The sequence below is a fragment of the Brienomyrus brachyistius genome, chromosome 22 (assembly GCF_023856365.1).
Source record: "Brienomyrus brachyistius isolate T26 chromosome 22, BBRACH_0.4, whole genome shotgun sequence".
Lineage (NCBI taxonomy): Eukaryota > Metazoa > Chordata > Actinopteri > Osteoglossiformes > Mormyridae > Brienomyrus > Brienomyrus brachyistius.
The window spans coordinates 17,357,394-17,379,329 of record NC_064554.1 but is presented as its reverse complement, the minus strand read 5'-3'; the positions used below and the strand labels follow the sequence as shown (position 1 = coordinate 17,379,329).

Below are 21,936 nucleotides of genomic sequence, written 5' to 3'. Positions count from 1 at the left end.
CAATTTCCAAACCCTTCTCAGCTCGCTCACCCCCCACAAAAAAAGAATACTGTTCAAAGTATCATGATGGATACTGTGTGTGCATGTATTACAACGACGGTCTAGGCATTTTTGACTACCTGGGGAGAAGTTTAGAAATTGTTAACAGCCCACGAACGTTGCTGCAACTCTCTGGCATCGGCAACAGCCGTGTCGAAACGCAGGAGGAATCCCGAGCCAGAATTTTTTATTTTTTTTAATCGCAAAAAAAAAAAAAAAGAGAGAGAGAGAGTTGGTGTCATCGCTGGTAGTGGCCTGGAACTCATTGAGAAAAGAGGCAGCGAAACAAAGGACTTTTGTGGCGGATGAGTCAGTGACGGCCCTGCGCTGCGCCTGCCAGCCGCTCCCCGCCCGCAGTGCGGCCGTCTCCGTGGAAGCGCGCCAAGCCGCCGGGCTGCTGGACAGCGGCCGTATCGGCGGAAAACTCAGGACACTCTTGGGCTGCACTCACATTCCTTCAGTCGAAACGCCCAGCTGGATCAACGGCAGAAGAGAACTGGAGAGGAAAAAAAAACAAGATATGGCCAGCAGAAACCCCCCCAGCCCGCGCCTTCGCCTCCATGCGCTGCACTTCGCTGTGGTGGGGGCCATTTCATTTAAACGAGGCCCCCGTGCCAATCTGCGCACCCTTGAGGGGGAGAGTCCTGCAGCAAGACCCCCGGGCAGGAAGTGGAGGCAGGTGCCGACGTGCTGGAGATGCACAATCGTGCCTGGGTGGGGGGGGGGGGGGGGGGGGGGCTCCCAGACAAGCAGCCTCTGTCACAGGGGGACCCACCAGCAAAAGGTGGGGGGGGGGGGGGGGGGGGGACGCCGGCACTCCACAGTGGCGTAGACCAGCCCTGGCACTCCGGACCTCCTGGTGCCATTGGAGGGCTCTAAGAAACCCGCGGCGAGGGGCGTCACGGCAACACGGGAAGTAGGGGAGCCGTCCAATGAAACGCTTTTAGGGTCCCCAGTGATTTTTTTTTTTTTTACCGTATCCAGGCAGACGATGGCGTCGAGACCCACACATGTACTCTGGCGACTGTTGTGCTAAGGGCCAGAAATAACAGAAGTGACCCAATGTCTACACAACGTGTGTGAGAAAGTTACTCTGCGCGTCTGGATAGACTGTGTTATGCATGGAGTCAAAGGTCCAACAGCGAATGCATGCATTTGTGTGTGTGTGTGTGCGTGTGTTTGTTTTGAAGAATTCTACTTAAGCCTGATTTTCCTGCAATGAAACAGATTTGTGAAAGACTACCAATTAACATTGTCAGATTTCATTGTAACATGAAACATGCAAAGGATGCTGAATAACTGCAAAATTAATCAAACCACTCCAGCTCACACACAAAGCAGTTTAACTTGCATCAGCACCTCCAAGCCAGAATATCGCCATGCTTCCACTGAGCAAGTTACTTAAAAATAAATAAAGGGGAGCGAAAATGCACAAAAGAATCACAGTGGAGTTAGAGCAGAGACATTTAAAAAAAAAATGGAAAATCCAACTGTGTGTGTTCAGGCGTGAATCCAAACACCATATACAAGAAAACTCGCCAGCTCCAGAACACTAAAGACGAGGCGTGACCCACGATATCAGGTTAGGGGGAGCTTAAGTCGGCCAAAGCCTGACCTTTTAGGGTCTGTACGGGCCGGAGAGCATGGAAACAGACCCGCATAAAAGTCAGCAATCCGACTCAAGTCCGCTACACGCCAAGCTTCAGCTGTCATAAAGAAAAGGCGCCACTAAACCACAGACACAAACGGCATCCAGTAAACTAACTCGCACGTCACTGAATGAGCATTAATTAGACTTAATTAGTAATCAACCATTCACAAGCCCAAATAGACGCCGACAGCCCTGTAGGGACCACAAACTGGTCTAGTTTAAAATGCGCTTTTTAATACAGGTACGTAATGAAGAAACTTTGGTCATTTTAATGTTTAATGAATCTACAGGTGCTCGCATTTAGGGACACTAACACGGCGACGCGCATTTCAGAAAATAAAATGCTACCTATTTAATTGAGACTACGTAAGAAGTGTAAACGGGTACTAAAAAAGCATTCTGCAATGTCGCAAAAGCACGACAAAGTTGAAACCACTAATTTGCCAGGTTGCTGATTTTGCACACGGACGCCATCCGTATCATTGTAAACACCTTTATATAAAACCTGCAGAGATAATGGAGTGATGACATGCGGTGCGGAAAGTTACACTGTTTGGGTAAATAAACGTTTTTGGTTATCTTACGTAGACCCGAATGGAAGTATTGCTTCCAATATCAGTGGAAATGTAAATGGGAATATAACAGCTAAGACTTGGAGCAAATGTTGTGTTAAATAATGACTCTGGCTCCCTCGCGGGACTCCCTTTGCGCAGGGGTGCGCTCGAAAATGCATTGTGCAGAAGCTGAGTATCCCGTGCTGATCTTGGGTTTCCCCTCAAGTCACTTACACACACTCATTAAAGTGTTTTTGTTCCATATTTTGCCCTACTATTGGCGTCAGCAGGGCTTTTCTCACCTGTTGCTTTCCATTCGTCATTTCCCTGTAGAATACTATTTTTTAACAGCCTCCCTCGGTTACAGTTGGACAATACTGTGCACTCCGTCAGCAACGCACATTAAACGTCAGGGTGCAATATGTCAACTACGAAGGGAAGGAAACGTGAAGTGAATGAAATACAAATTTTGATCCAATAATACGTGAACTGTTGATAGCTGCGGAGTACCGCAAAGATAGTAAGATGGAGAAGGCATATTATCACTTTTTTGGCAGTGTAACGTGACAGCAAGATGGAAGATTGTTATTCGGTTTATGCTTTAGACCTAACCTACGCTCCACTGATAAACAATAAAATCCGATGCAATCGAATCCTTATCTTGTGCGCAGAGCTGCAGGAAACACACCAGTTAAAAGCGCAGACACGTAACTCGAAGACCGCCTGTACAAGCAGCGGCCCCGCCGTTTTGACTTTTCCTCAAGACACTTATGAGATTTTTTTTTATTTCGTTTCTATGGTCGGGGTGTCCCGGTTTAATTGCACGGCCAAGGTTTAAGTAACGGAGAAGGCGTCGCCTTCAGCAGGACGCGGGATGACATAAGAGGAGAAGTGCCGCTCTCCGAGATAACGCCCTTCCTTAGAATTGCACTGAAGCGTTAAACGCAAACGCATAGAACAGCAGAAGACAAAACCCTCCTCGTGAAAAAGACCCTGTCGTCTCGGATTGCTCACTGTGGCACAGTCTGGATTAAACCTTAACCTACGCGGTTCAGTGCTGCAGTAATCGACTTTCCTTTAACTGGACGGCTTTCCTGTCCTTTTCACTTAATTCTCTTAAATGAGTTCTTGCATGAACTGCCCAATATGTAATCACTCAGGGACGCTATCTCCCAGACTTAACTTTATTACGGTTTGCTGTAAAATAATTATGTTAAGGCCTTAATTTAGCTCTTTCGACCAGAACGTCTGCAGGTGTTGTATTTCAATTTGTCAAACTTTACACTAAGTTGCACTGTGTTAATAAATTTGTTTGTTGAGCTTTTTATATTTTTGGGGTCTCACTTGTCAAGATATGTTACATTTCTGATGATCCGAGTTGCATCATGGTCGAAGTAGCTTCCATAGATCACCCATCATTGGTGACCTCGTGTCGTTTTTGCAGTGAAACAAAGACTTAGTGTTGTTTTTCGTCTCGAACAGCATACTCCAAGGTTAAGCACGTTTTCTCAGCTTTATCATTACAGACAAAACAGCAAGTCTTCATGGCCTGCTCTGCCAGTGTCCTACCATCACCCGTTTAGATTTGTGCTTTCTTTAGTAATCACATTCTGGCGTGTGACGCCTGATTTTATAAAGTCGTCAAATCGTCTAACCTCTCGAAAACACCCTAAAGTGTGCATCGTTGTTCAAATAAATACGCTAATCATACATCTCATAAAATAAAAAAATGCACTTAAGTTATTGTTGTTAAATCAACATTAAGGTTTCCTTCATGCAAGAGATGTAGATATTGCAGTTTCCCCTGGTCGCACGAGAGCTTGTCCCGTGTTTTGCTTTGAGTTCAGACATTCCACTGCCGTCCCAGGAGATACCGTTAATTGTCCCATTGGCAGGACACTCGTTAAGAATTAGTTGCTGGGAACAAAGACATTATCAGTACATGAGAAATAGTTTCCTAAAACTTTTTTTTTTCAATCTTCCGTCCGTAGTTTAATGGAAAGATCATAAACTAGATGTGCGGTCAAACCGGTCAATTTAAACAATCTTAGTTTATTGTACAGTAATATTAAAAATATTATCATAGGAGATTGGTTGGGTTCTGTGGGTCTTAAGGCGGAAGGAGCCGTCCTTTCTCTGGATAGAGGGGAAGGAGGAGGAGAAGAGGGCGGAGTAATACTACATTTCTTTTTTGAGTTCTGACCTGCAGTAAAGTAGAGAAAAGTTTCGAAGTTGTCGGGGGTGTTTGAATGCGCACTGCGGCCGGGTCAGTGCTGCGGAGAAAAAATATATAGATATTACAGAATTGGACTATATTCAGTTATTCGTCTTTGCCCATATTTTAACCAGCACGTGTGTTTGTGTTTTATCCAACTTTATGTCGCTATCCCATTTCACCGTGATTTCTTGGAACTTTGACCATTGTGTGAATTTTTAATGGATGAATTATTGCGAACAATTTGAAGAGAAGAGTCGGAACAAATTTCCATAAGGATGGGGAATTACAGTATTTGGATATTAATGTGGATTTTATCCCTGACCCACTATTGTGAAGGTAAAGATTTACATCCATTCGATTGCTGCGATATTGGGGGGAGAGAGCAAAGGTTTGCCATAATGATGATGTGCCTGCAAAAGTTTAAAATGCGTTTCCGAACACCTGTAGTACGTGCCGCTTCGTGGTTAGAGATGCTTTTCGTGCAGTTTTTCCATGCCGTAATATGTCATCCTCATGCCGCGATTCACATGCTTCACCGGCTCTCGGTACCACTTCTTGCCTCCGTGTTAAAATAACGATAGCGAGGATAACATAACCCAAAACTGGAAATGGGACCTCTTTACTTTAGTTGTAAGGCGGCAAATAAATAAGACAGTAACGTACAAAGTTTTAATAGATGGGCCTCAATTGTCTCCCTTTTCATATTACACGAGAACGTGACGCTCTCAAGATTCATAGCGGCGTGGTTTGGTTGTGTGACAAAAACGTCCTATTCCGTGACACTGAATTGACTGAGTGCATCCAATTTATTGTGATTTTCAGTGAATGTTAAAGAGCTGAAGATTTTTCAGCACGTTCCTTTAAATGTTTTGTTTTTTTATTAATTTTTTTATATATAGTTTTACACTTGGTACCTTTACCTACATTTTAGTACATGAATCCGCTGCAATCGTCAGTGAAACCAGCTTTGCGCAGATTTGATTTAGGTTCTTCAGGTACAGCCGAGGAGCCCCGTCTGTCACAGCGGGGTGGTTGTTCGACGAATTGCAATTCTGAAAGGCAGAACACCCCCGTGAGAAAATAATTAAACGCAATGGGATGTTGAGCATACCAGCCGGTTTCGTGCAGGTCAGACTGTGCGGATGGAATGCAGCCGTCAACTAACGCATTCAACAAGTTGTGGGATTGTGATAGAAATCTTTAAACGTGTGACACTTTGCAAGGCAATGCACGCATCATGTTTTATGCGGGGCGTTATATTTTTGGTATAGAACTTGCTTTGGGGGGGGGGGGGGGGGTCGGGATGCTTCATGCTTGGTGGCGGGGATGGGGGTTGGGGTAGGAGTTTGTGTGTGACTGAAGGGGGGGGGGTAGGGTAGTGATCCATGTACCCCCCTCCTTTTACGAACAAAGACCTTTAACAATTGAACTTAGTTTTTTTAGTGGGGGGATGGGAATGAAGAGTAATGAGTGCGAAAATATTTTTCGAAAATCTAAAAATAATGCCCCAATTCATATTCTTTTGTGGACAGCAGATACCGGTATGTGGCGTGAGTTTTTAATTGAGATTATTTTCTTATATTCTTCTGAAATGAATATAAGAAACATTTAGTTGTTTAAACCGGAAAGGGAAATTGCCACTATTTCAAAGCAGGTGATCCACTTAGGAAGAAATAACCATATTCCCAATAAGGTCTTAAGTATCAAAACATTGCATTTGAGGTTGAAATTCATAACCGCAAAAAGTGACATCACAGATAACATGATCAGACAAGCATTACGTCCGATATCTTATTACAACCGTACGCTATATGTGCTCCTATATGTATATTTACTGTAAAATGACAATTGCGACCAACGATCAGGTTTCATTGCAAGAACAAGTTGTTTCAGCGCTCTTCAGGTTGCGCTAAGCCTTTGGTTATGGATGGGGGGACCGGTGATGCGCCAAATGCGAATCAGATATGTGCAAGACTCGGATTTGTGCAATGAACGTTTATACCACGAAAGCCACCATTGCTAAGTATTTATGATGAGCAGCCGCGGAACAATGCGCACTTTCCGTTCAGCTCCTCCGATCATGTTCTTGCAGTCTTACATTTTTCCAGCCTCACACTCTCCCTGCCGTTTCTCCACAGGCCTCCGCTGCGTGGATACACACCAGCCCTGTGAAAATGGAGGAATGTGTATCGAGTCCACCTCACGATGCGTGTGTAAGTGTCCCTTTCGAGTTGGATGCGTATCCACCCCTACCCAATTGTCATGCAAAAAAAAGCTGACCTACCATTTAAGTCTGAAACGTGCAATGTTCTATAGCAATCCAGACTGTGCTTTCAAAATGCAGTTGCGGGCTGATCTAATACATGGGACGGGGAGAAACAGTGTGAACTAGTATCGTGCTGGTTTTGTTGTTATTTCCGCACATCACGATTAATACAGTTTCACGTGCTACTCTTGTGCAACTTCTCCAGATTGTGGATTTCACTTAAGTTTTCACAGTAATTGGGTGGCACCTATTCAATGGACTTGTGAAACACTAATTGTCGACTCTAAATATTCCCCGAAGAGGCGGTGATTGCAGGTTTTTTTTTTTTTTTTTGCACGTTGCACCGCGATTCGTTTCGCGCCAGTTGCCATTAAGGGCAGCGGTGCTGATTAGCATACACTCCAGTGCCATCTTATTGTTATCGTACAGCCCCTGGGCTGTTGTTTCTACTTTCCCGCCTGATTGGGAATGCGTTAGCCACCAGTCAATTCGGCCCATTTTTTTTAAATCAACATAGAGGGACGTGGGAACAGCCTCTGCAGTTAAATATAAGAACATACCAGAGCCGTCAGTTTGTTTACTGTTGTGCAAACCAATGACTAAACAGTGAAGCGTTTGAAATGGGAGGCACACATGCCCCCGGGGGCCGCTGGTTTAGAGCCTCCGCGAACAAAGGCGGGTCCCTCGCAGTGGTCCTGCTCTTTGTCTGACGGGACATTACTAGTCCAAAGGAATCGCTTGCAGTAACTTTTATTACTTTATGGGTCGTGACCACTCCTTCATCCAGGCACAGAGGTCAGAGTTGTAAAAAAAAAAGAAAAAGCAACAGACCGTCACCAGCCATCTTTTAGATTAGCCTTTTTTTAAAATATGCAAACTGCAATTGATTTAAAACAAGTTACCTACAAATGTGGGGAGAAAAAGCCCTTTCACATTAGTAATTTGGGTCTTAAAGTGCACCGTGAGATCATAATGATGCGGAACTTGGGATGTATACTCTTAGTATTTTTCTTATGGCAAAATGATAATTATGCAATTTTACGTTTATAATACTCCTGTACGCTTCATGCCTACAGTGACTGCACAGTGCAATTGGGATTATGAGATGGAATTATTAATTACAGGTGCTGTTAAATAATGATAATTAGTGTTGTCTGTATGTTGTATAGCATATATCTGGACAGTGACAGGGTTCATCGCAGGCACAAACTGCAGCTTCTGGCCAGCAACATAGTCCGGGGCGAAGTCCTTTTGCGGGGAGGTGGGTTATAGTCGGGAGAAAGGATAGAGCCGATCGAGATCCTTCACCTGAGTGCCAGGAGGTTCCGACTTTGCCGATTGTTCCGGGCGGATGGAGGGTTAAATCTCTGGCTGGTGCATTCCTGTTTTGGAGATAAAACCAGCCTGTTTTCTCCTTTTCCCTGGCTTATGCTGCCGGATGCCAGGGGAATTACTTGGGGGATGTGTGGGTTGGGGACATCGCCTCTCCGGCCAGCTGCTGCTGCCCCACCCATCTCACAACAGACCCCGGGGTCTTTTTACGACCGCCCACCCGCCATCTTAAGACGGGACATTGCCGAAGGGGGGTTTTTGAAGTGTGTCACATCAATCTCCGCTCAGTAGATTTAGTCGGCGACGCCACTGGTATAGTATAACGCCACTGGTATAAGTATAACCCATAACTGATTGAAGGGTCCACCCAGCCCAGGAGGATAGTGTGTTGGCGTGTGCATGTGCCCGTGTACATGCTCATGCGCAAGCTCACAAGCCGTCCTAATAGTTCCTTTGTCACTGACAGAGATCCTTCCCAGGTGTCTGTGGCGATAAGGAGGCTTTTGAGAAAGAGCCCTTATCTGCACAAGGAAACTCGAATCAAACACCCAGCGAATGAAAACATTAACCTGCCCGCCGCATGGCTCCCCGGGAGACTTGTCCGTCAAAGCAGTGCGCGGTCATGAAATGCCTGCGGCGTCTGTCAATTATTACCCACAGCCAATCAGTGCTGGTTTCAGTGGGATGCTGTTTAGGTTGTTGTGTAAGTTTTTTTTTTTTTTTTTTATGAGGTCGTGGTGAACCTTTTTGAAACCTGTGCCGCACCTCGGTTCCCTACCTGTCTGTGTGGCGGTATCTCTGTGTTGTTCCGCTCGGACTTGAACGGTACGATCAGCTTTGTAGACGTCGTCTGTCAAGGGACAGGTGGCGACTGTGCGGTGGGGGGGGGGGGGGGGGGGGAGAGGAGACCATTTTGAAAACGGCACGGCCAAGCCAAGTATCATTCCTCGCAGTGCGCCATCGAGACCAGGGCCCCCGCCATGGGCCACGGCGGCGGCAAAGCGGTCAGACCCGTCCGTAACCGGAGCTGCCCCTCAAACAGAGAACGAGCTCCGCTTCCCCAGAAACCTGCCTTGAAACTAGGCACCGGTGGCCACAAAGGGGAGGCCAAGGAGAGGAGGCGCAGAAAGGGAGTATGGGAGAGGCGGACAAAGCGGGGCAGAAGTGTGAGGAGTGAGCTGTGGGAGCCGGGCAAAATGGGACAGGAGGATTTGACTTTCAAAGCCGGGGCCCGTGGTGGGCGAGGTGGGGGGTGTGCAATAGTCCGGGTGCCAGTTGAATGCCATGCCAGAGCAGTAGAGGCCCCGGTTGCCTCCTCTCTCCCAGGAGAACTGGCATGTGGAGTGCCTTGCCGATTGGTTCCTTTTTTTTTTTAACACACCGGAGACTTTGTGCTTGGCTCTGCTTGTGTAACCCCCACACCCCTCAGCGTTGGCCCACTCCTGGTGTATCTGTGTAAGGTTTCATTGTCGCAGTCCCTGTCCCATTTATCCAGGGGGGCCCTGTTTACCATGGGGGTGTTGGAGGAGAGGAGGGGGGTCATCATTTTGAGACGGTCACCCCGCCGAGGCCTGGTCTGCCTTCTCATCCTGGGAATGCCGCTCTGCTCTCTGGTTAGACTTGCCTGCTATGATGTGGCCTCCCTACACTACCCCCCCCCCCCCCCACACTCCCCAATACAAGCAGAAGGACAAGTGTTGACAGTTTTACCGGTACATAAGCCCTCCAGTCAATCCGAGCATAATCCAGAACATTCCACAACAATTGAAGATACACTGTCACCTTTAAAAAAAGGTGTCCGTTCACCCCGTGGAAGTCCGTGTGTCGCAGGAGAGGCCTTCACAGAGGATCCTCTCTATAACAATATGAATAGCCTCTCTGTGCCCCCCTCCAAACACACACACACACTTACTAATGTGACTCAGCGAGCCACAGGTGAACGAGCAAGAAAATCGGGGGGTCGTGTTGCCAATGCTCGATTATGGGATTTATCCCAGAATGCCCTGTTGTTTTGAGTGCACGCTCACAATGGGGCTGTTCTTCGCGAGGGATTGGCCAAAGTGCCCTTCTGGCCTGGCGAAGTCTGTCCTTTTAGGGAGCTACTGCGCGAGGACGATGGATACAGGTGCAGGCAGGATTTACAGCTGACAGGTACAGGTGTCTGTGAGTGAGGTAAGAACAGGTGAGATCGGCGGCTGCCAGGTACAGGTGTGTTTTGAAGCTCTAGGGCACGTGGCGCGCTGTAGCCCATTTTTAAAACCAGTTCAGTATGAATTCAGCACATCTGGAAGCATTCGGCTAATTATGTATTGTCCCCTAAAATAAAAACACTTAATATCTTATCGACTGGTATTTTAGTTCCTGGAAGTTCCTGAATGCCATTTCTGGGTTTCTGCCAGAACAAACTGGCTCTGCTAATACAACAAAGTGGGGGGGGAAACAGCTTGAAATGTATCACCGCATGGAATATGAAACCAGGTGGAAATGAATGGGTTGTAAAATAGTTGGGATGTGCTCCTGGTTTTCATTGGTGCCTCCAAGACTGACTGCGTATTCTCCTGACTTGAGGCACGGTAGCTCAGTTAACTGTAAGCATGCTATTATCACCACGTTGCTTTTGTGTCTCCGTACTTAAGGACCATCGGGCTTTTAGCTGAAAGTAAAACCCCCCAGAAAGGTTGGTTTTCCCAGTTGTGCGAAGGAACACGGAAGAAAGTCTGCGTAGCATTCTGAGTGGGTCTGGGGAAGTTCCCCTGGAACTCCTGGGGGAGGGCTGCCCTGCCAGGAGAGAAGTGCGGGTTTAGGGGATGGATAATTAGGCAGATTGAGAGGGTGTCATTCAAAGCGAGTGGTGGGGGTGGGGTGGACAGACAGCTGGTGGATGTTGTGATGGTAATCTTGCAGAGTCAGCCTTCAACAAAGGAGGTGCTGGAGGGCCAGGTGCTAGCATTGAGTGGCCGACCGCCTCGTGTGGGGAGCCAGCGGACTGCCACTGGGTGCCCGGGGCTCACTAGGGCATGCATGGTGCTATGGAACGTGGACCTGCCTTTGTGTGCATATCCTCACACCCACAGAGATAAAGGGGGGCAAGGACCAATACCTTTGCCTTACCCGAGTACAAAAAAAACCATGCTCTTTCCCAGTCCTCAACTCTGGACTCTCTCAAGTCCCACCACTGCAGTATGAATAAACTAGCATACCACACTCTTCAGAATGAGCGAGGTCAATCTTGTCCTTAGATTAAGGGTAACGGTTGTGGATACATCGAGCTCGACTTATCGACAGAGGAAGAGAGATTCCCTGGAAAAAGTTGTACGCACATATCAATTGTCGACTCTAGAACCTGCACATGTATGGTCAAATTTCAAGCACCCTGGCAAGATCTCCTCAGTCCTACTGCCAACTTTATCCTTACATAGCTTGATCGCAGTCATCTCAAGAATGCTCTAACAACAGGGTTTGATGGAATGGGACGCTTGTAGTGACAGGGTATGATTTGAATGAGTAGGATGGGGCCAGCAGATCATCTTGGCTGTCCGATAAGAGGTGGGATTACACAGAACCGACATGGGCTTTATTTGATCCAGCTTTTCCTAAGAAGATTCAGTGCAGTCATTCAAATCCTAGGCATTAAAATGTGTCACAGTGGACTTTAAGATTAAGATTCCTTTATTGTCAGAGTACAACGAAATTGAGTAGCAGGCCTTACGGTGCCTTCACACATGACAATTATCAATTAAAAATAGAAAAATAGTAACGCTACAATTAAACTAAAGTGCTATCAAGAATATATCACACAATACAATATGTTATACAATTGTCTCCCAGGGATGCATGTTATTGGGTATAAGTTCTCAAGCTCCAGTAGGTCGGAGGAAATCTGGTTCCCAGGCTCTATTGCAGGAAGTGACTCTGACCCCCTCTCTGTCTTAATTCATTCTCATGGATCCAGTGGCCTTTCCCGCTCACTCACATAACACAAGTATAAACACACTACACACAGACAAAGGCACTGATACCAGAACATTCCACGACCTTACATGCTTTCGTCAACATGCAGGAGTGCTTAATCACTGTTGCTAAGCCATTACTTAAAAGGAATATTTGTGTGATTTTGCCCCTTCCTGAAGTCGCGCTTAGAGGGAGAACGGCTGCGTCCTCCTAGCCCACGTAGTACTTATAGTCAGGCCACATGTATAGATGTTGGTGAATCTGCATAAAACCAGCATCTGAAGAAACATTCGACTGTAATTATCCTCCGCAGCCTTTGAGCTTCCCTGAACTACTCAGGGAAGATGTTAGCTCTGTTTATTTGGCAGTCGGACCCTTTCCATTGCCATATTTTTTTAATTAATTTTTTTTTGGTTTTCTTGCGTTGTTTTTCAGGGAGACTATGTTCTGGCTGGGTGGTTTTAGGGGAAACCCATAAAACCAGAAGCTCTTCGCCATTTCTTTACTCTTGTTTTTTTTTGATGTGATGTGTCATGGAGGAGAGAGCAAACGCGGGCACCTAGATGGGAACCATTACCGTGTCCATGCGAAGAGCTTTGCTCCGCGGTTATGCCTAGAATGACCCTTCACTCTAAGCCAGGACCACAGACCCATCAGACTAGTGATAGGAATGTTCGAAGACCTCCGGCCAAACTGTGCGAATGCCAGATAACTCCGGAGACCCCGGAGTACAGCTGATCAGAGAAGGAAAGAAGGGTCAGTAAAAAGGTGGGATGAAAGTGAGAGTAAAGAAAGAGAAACCAGCAGGAGGAGTTAAGACACCCCCAACATATGTAGGCACTATTCGTATGGCACATGGCCATCAACAGCCTTGGGGAGCCTGCAGTGTCTTTTGCTGGTTCACCCATCAAACTGGCTGCAATCATGATCAGGGCAGCTGGCCGGTCATTTCTGTCCTCCCGGAGGTCAGTGACAGGTCACTCAGTAGGGGTAGCCCAAGGAGAGCCCAGTAGACTGCTGGCGACAGGCTTCCGACCCAGAAAGTTACAAGATGCGTTTGTGCCTGGCCTGGCCTGGACCTCTTTCATAGTGGTTTTCTAGAAGCACGTAACTACTGCTCAGAGGACAAAGTGTGGAAGATTCCTGCTACCAGCATTCCTTCAGCATGGAGAAAAAAGGTCCCACTCTGTTGGACCAACCATGGTCACTGCACTAGATTGCCGGACAGACAGACCACTGAACATCCCCCTTAGCTAGAGAGCCACGATTCTCATAAGAATTTCCCAGTTTGCCTTTGCGTCAAAAATGGTCTCTGGCTGTGTTTTACGGTGGTAGACACGTTTTACAGTAAGGGTTTCTCGCCTTTGTGCTTATGTAGTTAACATTCAGGCCATGGGTGAGCACTAGATATCCTCCAGTGGGGATTTCAATGCCTCTATTGTCTGTCAGCTGCCATTGTTAGTCAATGGAGGCTGTGGGTTATGAACAAAAAAAAACAAAAAAAAACACACACACCGTCGTACAGCCCTCTGGAAATTTCTTGCCTTCGTTCGGTTTCACTTCGGCGGGGCTGAAGATTACAATTAAGTGCGGCAGAGAGAAAACTGACTTTTTTTAAAAGCTCAAAGTGTCCTCCACAAACCCCCACCCCTCCGCTCCCCAGCCCTGGGTTACCGTTGCCAGGACGACAACTGAAGCCTGTCGGTCGGTGAGAGACTAGGGCCTGAGAGCTAGTCTGTTTGGTACACTGCACCCCCTTCTCACACACAATGGGCTTCTGACTACTTTAGGTCTTTTATTTAGGCCACAAAACCACCCTAGCTCCCACTCTGGTTCCTTTTTTGGAGGGGGGGGGGGGGGGGGCAGAGTCTCACGAAGGCAGTGGGCCCGCGGGGGAGGCTGGGCCCGGCGACCAGCTTTTCTTTTTCCCACCCTGACTAACTTCATTAAGGATACAGGCCTTTTTTTCTGGTGACAACAAGTTCTGTAATGTATGTCAGCTGTGGAATTTTAAATCTGAAATTTATAGCCCGCTAAGGCGTTGGCCAAGGTCATGTGGGCAAATAAAAGGTACATTATTTATATTTCATGAGGTTCTTGATAGCTTCCCATCAGGATTATCGGTGCTGCTCATTTAAAGTCAATCCCACGCAGTGGGACACGCCAGACTGTCATTACGAGCGCCGGCCGTGTTGCAGTTTGCGTTTTCTACACCCCGTTTGAGGCCGGCAGTATGTCTTGACCTACAGTTTTCAAGGGCCGTGACACGTGACCCCCTCCCCCAGGTACTTGTGCGACTCTCCGTCTATAAGGACAGGGTAGCGTTACCTGCTACATGACCCCGGAGGAGGAAATTGTGGTTCAAATTACAAAGGCGTGAACAGGGCGTGGAGACGCGCCTACATAAATCACCACTGGAAAACTTGGCTGGCGTGATTTCGGTAACACCGCAGTGAGAGCGATTGTCCAGAAAACTGCGTGCACGGGGACCGAAACATGTCTCCTGGCAACACAAATATGTGCAGATGCGGTCGCATCTGGCGTCGGTCTTCAAACGGCAAAATTTCACAATACAAATGCAGCGATACGAAATCGGTACCAAAAGTACCTTCGGTGGGATTCGTTCCCTGGCAGCGTTTGTGAATGCTTTTTGGCACCCCAGCAGCAATGGGCTGAAGATGAAGCCGCACAAATCCAGTGCCCCCCCCCCCCCCCTTAAAGAATGGAACTATTGTCTGCCCCCTCCCTTTTACCCACATCCCCCGGTTGTGGCAGCCAGACAGCATCAGCCTTGCTGACAGATGTGGACAGATGTTTCTCTGCAGCTGTTGGGGGTGTCTATTCTGTTATGACACTTTGGGTTTAGTGTCAACCACCCACCACTGCCGCCCCCGCCTTTGTAAAACCATCATGGCCTACGATCGGGTGTGACTTTCTTCCTCTGTGTGAAGAATGCCATCCTGCCCGCAACACGCGTTGTCCACGGCCCACTGCCCCGTCCAATCCGAACCCCTGTCCCATGACTAGAAGGCCAAGGCGGGGCCAAAGCAGAGACAACGGACATTAAGCCCGACTCTGGGCCCCCTCCAAACAGAACAGTCTGCTCCTGTTCCACGATCCTCGGACCGTGTGCGATGGGAACGGTGCGCTCGCCATGGCCAAGAAACTGACAAAAGAATGTGTTTTGGCTACAGTGCGCTGTGTTTTTGAAGCGGCACAAAAGGCCTTTCCTGTGGGTGAGAGGAGCAGGTTGGTGTTCCTTAAAGGGGAACTGTGTCCCCCTTTTGGAGCGCGCGCAAAAATTAAATTAAAAAAAGAATCCGCGAGTGCAGGTGGGCCTAGAAACACGTGCAGCAGACCGCGAGGCGTCAAAAACTCTCTGTAGTGATCTACTGTTACGCACTATGATGCCTGGGCTCTCTGGACGGCGACTGGCTAGTTCTAGGGTCTTATTTCCATTAGGGTTAGCGCTACCTTCGGTGGCCATTTGTGTCTCCCCTGTAAGCGCTAAAAAAAACTGTTACAAGACTGAATGAGACTGGCTCTCGATTCGTTGTTATTGGATGAAGGAAAACACGAATAGGACATTCATATGGCACACGGATACACATGTAAGCACACCTGCACACACTCACGCTCCGCCGTACCGATCTCACAGTGAAGCCGGTCAGAGTGTCAGGCAAACAGTCACTCTCCATGGGCTGTAGCTTAACGTACAAACTCAAAGAGGGACGGCATAATAAGTAAGGGTTGTGTGTCTGTTTTGTATTCAGACACCCCCATCCCCCCCCACAAACCCATCCCCTGTCCCAATACCCGACTCCCCATCTTTGTACCGCACTACTGAGTGATCCCCAAGATTCCAGACATAGTTAATTTGCTCCCAGCCAAGCCATGACAAATAGCCAAAGGCACAAGGAGGGGGGGAATGGGGGGGGGGTGGCGTTTTTCTTCTGTATGATTGGTGGGATGTCAGGCTTGCTCATTCGCCTGTGAAGTTGCCATGGCGATGGGGATCTGAGTGTTTTCAGAGCTGGGGACTAGGGATTACAGGAAATATGACATTCTCCAGATAGCAGCCTCTCCCCCCCCCCAGATGCTCAGTCTGACTGACATTATCATTTCAATTGAGCTGGTGCCCTTTGACACCTGACCTCTCAGCATGTGAGGGGATTCCGGGAAGAGCCGGATTTACACAGGTGTACTTTAGCAGTCGCCATGGTAACTGAAACGTGGTGACTCTCCTTCCAGGTCACATGTCCTGGTCTGGAAGTAGCTGGTTCGTGTGTGAGGAACATAGTTTGAGCGATGTGGTCCTTCACCATACTTAGTCTACCCCTTCCCCAAAAAAACATCCAAGTGGCCATGTTCTTCTTCAGTAATGTCCTCCCGCTTTGTACGTTTCTTTTTCCTTCCTTTAATCCCAGAAACTATGTGCTGCTACACGCTGTACAGCATCAGGTGCTGTCACACAAACCCTTTTGGAGAGTGCCATTGTGCTGAAGCTGTCTAGCAGATTCAGAGAGCGAGAGGCTTGGCCCAAGTCCAGAAAAGACTTGGCTTATCGCACACCAGTTCCCAGTCCTCTCCGAGAGGAGTCACAGAAGAGGACACGGTTAGACGTGGTCCAGTCCTGCCCCCGCATCGCTGTCATCAAGCGGCCTCCCAAAGCCCTTTTGAAGTTTGAGCCTCTTGGGCTGGCCGGCTGCTTTTGTGCCGCAGTAAAGGTATCTCCTGCAGCCCGCCCTCATCCATAGACCGAATCCACCGGCCCCTGGGCTTTGCTCAGGGAAGCCCCATTTGCACGATCATACCTTTTTCTTTCAAACGGCACGCAGTCATGTGGAGCGCGCCTTCCCGCTGAGATGTGACCAGCGCATGAGGGGTGCTGTGGAAAGTACTTCCTCCTGCCGTCGTCGCAGCCCCCCCCCCCCCACCCAGCCATTATCTGCTGCGCCTTCCTGCCATTAGTTAACCTGGAACGCTTACCGCTAATAATCTGTTGTCGCTGGTGCCGCGTTTCCGACGTGGGTTAGTGATGTCACGGGCTTGGCATCCCGCGCGGTTCTCCGAGCCATGGCGGAGGAGGGAGGCCCTGTGGCGGTTTTCGGCTGGGGAGGGGAAAAAGTCAACGTTGACCACACATGCTAAGGGCCAAGAGTGGAGGGAGAGGGGGAGAAGTAATGGGAGAGGAATGCAAGCTGGCGTCAAGTGAGGCTGACACGCTCCAGCTGAGGGGGAGGAGGGGGTCTGTCTCAGCTGTGGCAAAGGGGGGGGGGTTTCTGATGGTCTGCTTCTAGCTAAACTGGCACTGGAATCCATGCAAGCTTATGATCCTTCTCCACAAGCCCATGACCAGTAGCAGCTCATCTGCGCCGTACCCCTATGCTCAGGTGCCAGCCCGGCTTCATCGGACCCCTGTGCCAGTACCAGGATCCCTGCCACCGCTCGCCCTGCCTCAACCGAGCCGCCTGCAGGAGCCAGGTGGTCAATGGCATGGCCCAGCACACCTGCGTGTGCCAGCGGGGATTCCGAGGTACCACCACCGCCGGTCGAGGTCACGTCTGACGTCATCTTTTAGGAGGTTTGCCAAAATGAGCTGAACGTGTGAACTGCGCCCCCTACAGGCCAGGACTGCTCCCTGATTGACCAGTGTGCCACCAGCCCCTGTGCCAACGGCGGCCGCTGCATCAACTGGAACAACCGCTACAACTGCTCGTGCCCGCCCGGCTACCAGGGCAAGAACTGCCGCAGCGACATCGACGAGTGCCTGCGGCCGGGCGCGTGCCTCCACGGGGGCACGTGCGTCAACGAGTTTGGCTCGTACCGCTGCCAGTGCCAGGCTGGTTTTAGCGGCCGGGCCTGCGAGGTGCCCTCACTGCCCTGCGCCCCCTCCCAGTGCCTCAACGGGGGCACCTGCCGACCCACGGGCAAGCTGAGCTACGAATGTACCTGCCTGCCAGGTACGCTGCACACAAACACACACACGTGCGTGCGGGAATGTGCACAGCATACAACCCAACACGGCCATCTCAGTAGCCCTGCCGAGAAAATCTGTCCCATCCCACGATCACTTCTATTATTAGTCGGGCCGGGGTGGGGGGGTTGGTGCTTGCTGACGATGGTGGTGGGGGGGCTGGGGGCTATATAAACAGCAGGAGTTTACTTTAAGGCCCTCCTGACCTCTCTCCGGAGAGAGGACAGGAAATGTATCTTGCTGGAAGAGGAAGTCATCGAAACTGCGAAGGAAGTTTTTAAATACGCGCACGGCGCCGGGAGCCCCCCAAAGCCCCACCCCCACCCGGTCCCTTTCGCTTAGGGAGGCCCCTCTCTTCCGTCAGGACCGACACGCTCAGTGTGGGAAGGCCTAAACAGCTGACACGCTGCTCTGCTTTCCATCCAGGACGTGCACTCATATAAACACGCACAGGACCAGCTGGGGAGGGGGTTAGGGAAGGACTCTGCTTAATGCCTGGTCCATAAGTGCTCATCTCAGCCCCTAACCTTCTGCGATGTTCCCAGACTGTTTATGCCCCAAATCTGACTTCTGTCATCCCCCCCCACACCCCCCGACACACACATATTGTTACCACAGTTCTTGCGGATAAAAGGGGATCCTGACTGCAAATAGATTCTCTAATTTCAATAACCTTGTTTACCCCCCCCCTCCCCCATCCGGTGTCCAGGGTTTGAAGGACAGAACTGTGAGGTGAACGTGGATGACTGCCCGGGACACAAGTGCATGAATGGGGGCCACTGCGTGGACGGCGTGAACACCTACAACTGCCAGTGTCTGCCGGAGTGGACAGGTATGGCCGCAGTCCCACGGCCCGCGTCTCGGCGCGGCTCGGGGACCGGCAAACTCACAGACGCCCATCCACAGGTCAGTACTGCGCCGAGGACGTCAATGAGTGCCTCATGCAGCCCAACGCGTGCCACAACGGCGGCACCTGCTTCAACACGGTCGGCGGCCACACGTGCGTCTGCGTCAACGGCTGGACGGGCGACGACTGCAGCGAGAACATCGACGACTGCGCCACCGCCGTCTGCTTCAACGGCGCCACCTGCCACGATCGCGTCGCCTCCTTCTTCTGCGAGTGTCCCGTCGGCAAGACAGGTGACCGACCGACCCCCGGCACACAGACGTCGCCACTGACTTCCAGTTTCCGAGTCACGTGATCATACGCGGGAGCAGACGCAACGTTTACGCGCAGTGAAAACATGCGGTCGGTCACACATGTTGGTAAAATCATAACAGGGGCGGGCCCGCAGCGGCACCAGCCCCTGCTGAAAGCTGATTGGCCCTTTCTTCTGTCACTCACTTCAGGCAACATCATTGGCTATTGATAAAGTTGGCCTCCCTGTATCGATGTCACTTAAGTGGCCCTCTGTATGAATTATGGCTCCTCTTATGCCCTCCACCATAAAAATAATCCCAGAATCACCCCTGAGTCATACTAGCTAAGCCGCCATCGGACAGCCACGCCTGGAAACCCGAAACCCGCTGTGACATCACAGTTACGTGTAGACACAGTCACCAGGACACCACAGTCTCCCCTGGGGCCCACCTGCTCGCTGACTCACAGAGCCATCATCTGGGGGTAATTCTGGGAGGAGGGGCATCTCTCAGAGGGGCATATGGGTATCTGAGCGCCCGCTTGCTGTCTTCCCAGGCCTGTTATGCCACTTGGATGACGCCTGTGTCAGCAACCCCTGCAACGAGGGCGCCGTGTGCGACACCAATCCCCTGAACGGGCGTGCCATCTGCACCTGCCCCGCCGGATTTGTGGGCGGGGCCTGCAACCAGGACATGGACGAGTGCTCTATCGGTAAGAGGGGCTCCAGCCGGCCTTGTCCACGTGTCCATCGGACGGTGTCTTTTGTTGGGGGGGCAAGTTTGGAGTCCTTTTTATGAATGGTGCTCGAGTCAAAGTGTGTGTGGCCGTTTTCCCTGACCACCACTACCCCCTTCCTCCGCCTTCCTGCCCTTGGCAGGCGCCAACCCCTGTGAGCACTTCGGCAAGTGCGTCAATACCGAGGGCTCGTTCCTGTGCCAGTGTGGGCGGGGCTACACTGGCCCGCGCTGCGAGATCGACATCAACGAGTGCCTGTCCATGCCCTGCCAGAACGATGCCACCTGCCTGGACCGCATCGGGGAGTTCACCTGCATCTGCATGCCAGGTAACGTCCCTCGTCCGGCTGACTCTGGACTTGGGAGTGCATCGTAGTCTCTAGGCTGTAGGCAGTGGAGAGATTAAGGTCATGGACTTTTGAACCCGGGGACGGCTGTAGCCTCTTACCCTAAACTACTCGAGGAAAAAAAAATACTTCCCCTAAATATGGGTGAGAAAATACTGCTTTCACTTTCCATATAAAAAAACGAAAAAAATTGACGCTTAATATTTGAGAACTTTGTCATCTTCCCCGAGTCTCTTTCCATCTCAGATCAAAACCTTTATTGGTCCCACAGCGTAAGGCCTGAGCACGTTCAAACTCTCAAGTTCCGTGTTAAGCGCTTGTTCCAGCTCTTTGTGGCTAGAGAGCGTAGTAACCTCACATGGCCTGTAGGCGGCCCGCAAGGATTTGAGTCGAAAGACGAAAAGAGGTTCGGGGATCTCGAGTCTTACGTTCGACGTTTGAAGCAAAAATAAAAGGCAGCAATGAAACACTGAGGATACGTCCGATTCAGCAAAAACAGAAATCCACTACGCATATTCCCTGCCGCGCGAGAAAAGCCGAACTCAGGACGCTGAAGTGGGCCTGACAAGTTCCGAGTTACAAGCAGAAACTGGGGAATTAGCTACATGCGGCCTCTCTGTGGCTTATGCGTGTTCCAGTCGTGGGTGGGGGCGGGGGAGAGACGGCAGCTAGACGGATAGAAGCGTTTTTTTTTTTTTTTTTTGGGAAGGGGGGGGCGGGGCGATGTGGTGAATGTTAATGAATGTGGGAATAGATGGCAGGACAAAGGGGGCCCTCTGTGTGCACCCCTCTCGCTCCGGAACGCACGGCGGGTCTGTCAGCCCCTCGATTCCTTCCCCTTCCTCTTCGGGAAGCCGTGTTCCTGCATCCGAGTCTCTGAGCCGGGAGTCCGCAGTGTTAACAGCGACGTCTGCGTCGCCGCATGTTCACTTGCTCTGCGCGGCTCTGGCGTCCCAAACGGATCCCGGGCGACCGCGCCTTTCCGTCGAAGGTGATCCACAGGTCACAAGTTCAGGTTCTCCATCGGTTCTGCGCACTGGTGTTCTGCGACGAGCTTCCAACTAAGGGTCCACACAGTGCACTTGATATAGCAAGTAGCTGCCCGAGAGACCAAATTTGCACGTTCTAAACCCTACATGCTTCCTTTTGCCAGGGTACATGGGTACTTACTGCGAAGTGGACGTGGATGAGTGTGAAAGCAACCCCTGTGTCAACGATGGCATCTGCAGGGACATGGTCAATGGCTTCACCTGCACCTGCCAGCCAGGTAGGCCGTTCACCACTGGAGTAGCACCGTAAGACAGAGCGTGGACCACTTTTGCTGCCTCTGGTGTGCCAGAGTAACCATTGCTTAGCAGACAGGCCCAGGAGGCCGTCTATCTACATGCCTGAACAAAGACGCTATTGTGTCCTACTTGCCTGCATCCCCCCCCCCTCTACCCCCCATATCTCCTTGTCAGCCACAGCTCAGGAGGAAAAAACGATAGTCCGCTATCCACCCCCTCTTCCACTGCCCCCCCCCCCCCCCCCCCCCCACAAAGTGCAGAGGAACAGCAGTCCGGCTAATGAGATTCTTTTCCAGCTCTGCAATTTACATCTGGGGCAGACAGCACCCGCCCCCTCCTTCTTCTTACCCCCCATCTAGCTATTGATCCTACGGAGCTAGCGCAGGGCTGGGGTTGCCCCAAGAGAGGGAATAAACAATCACCCTGTCCTCCCTTCAACC

General features: G+C 50.1%; 1 protein-coding gene across 2 annotated transcripts in view; it reads left to right on the top strand.

Annotated features, from left to right (window-relative positions):
- Positions 1-4,404: 4,404 nt before the first annotated feature.
- notch3 (notch receptor 3) overlaps positions 4,405-21,936 on the top strand; it is a 31,778-nt gene continuing 14,246 nt past the window's right edge. Inside the window, exons 1-9 of one of the 2 annotated variants that reach the window (XM_048990595.1) lie at positions 4,405-4,798; positions 6,601-6,673; positions 17,405-17,547; positions 17,639-17,974; positions 18,698-18,820; positions 18,895-19,128; positions 19,685-19,840; positions 20,007-20,192; positions 21,364-21,477. In XM_048990595.1, coding sequence (XP_048846552.1) covers positions 4,738-4,798; positions 6,601-6,673; positions 17,405-17,547; positions 17,639-17,974; positions 18,698-18,820; positions 18,895-19,128; positions 19,685-19,840; positions 20,007-20,192; positions 21,364-21,477 — 1,426 coding nt within the window. In that variant the 5' untranslated portion in view covers positions 4,405-4,737. The remainder of the gene's footprint in view (positions 4,799-6,600; positions 6,674-17,404; positions 17,548-17,638; positions 17,975-18,697; positions 18,821-18,894; positions 19,129-19,684; positions 19,841-20,006; positions 20,193-21,363; positions 21,478-21,936) is intronic. The other variant, XM_048990596.1, reaches the window with a different exon arrangement.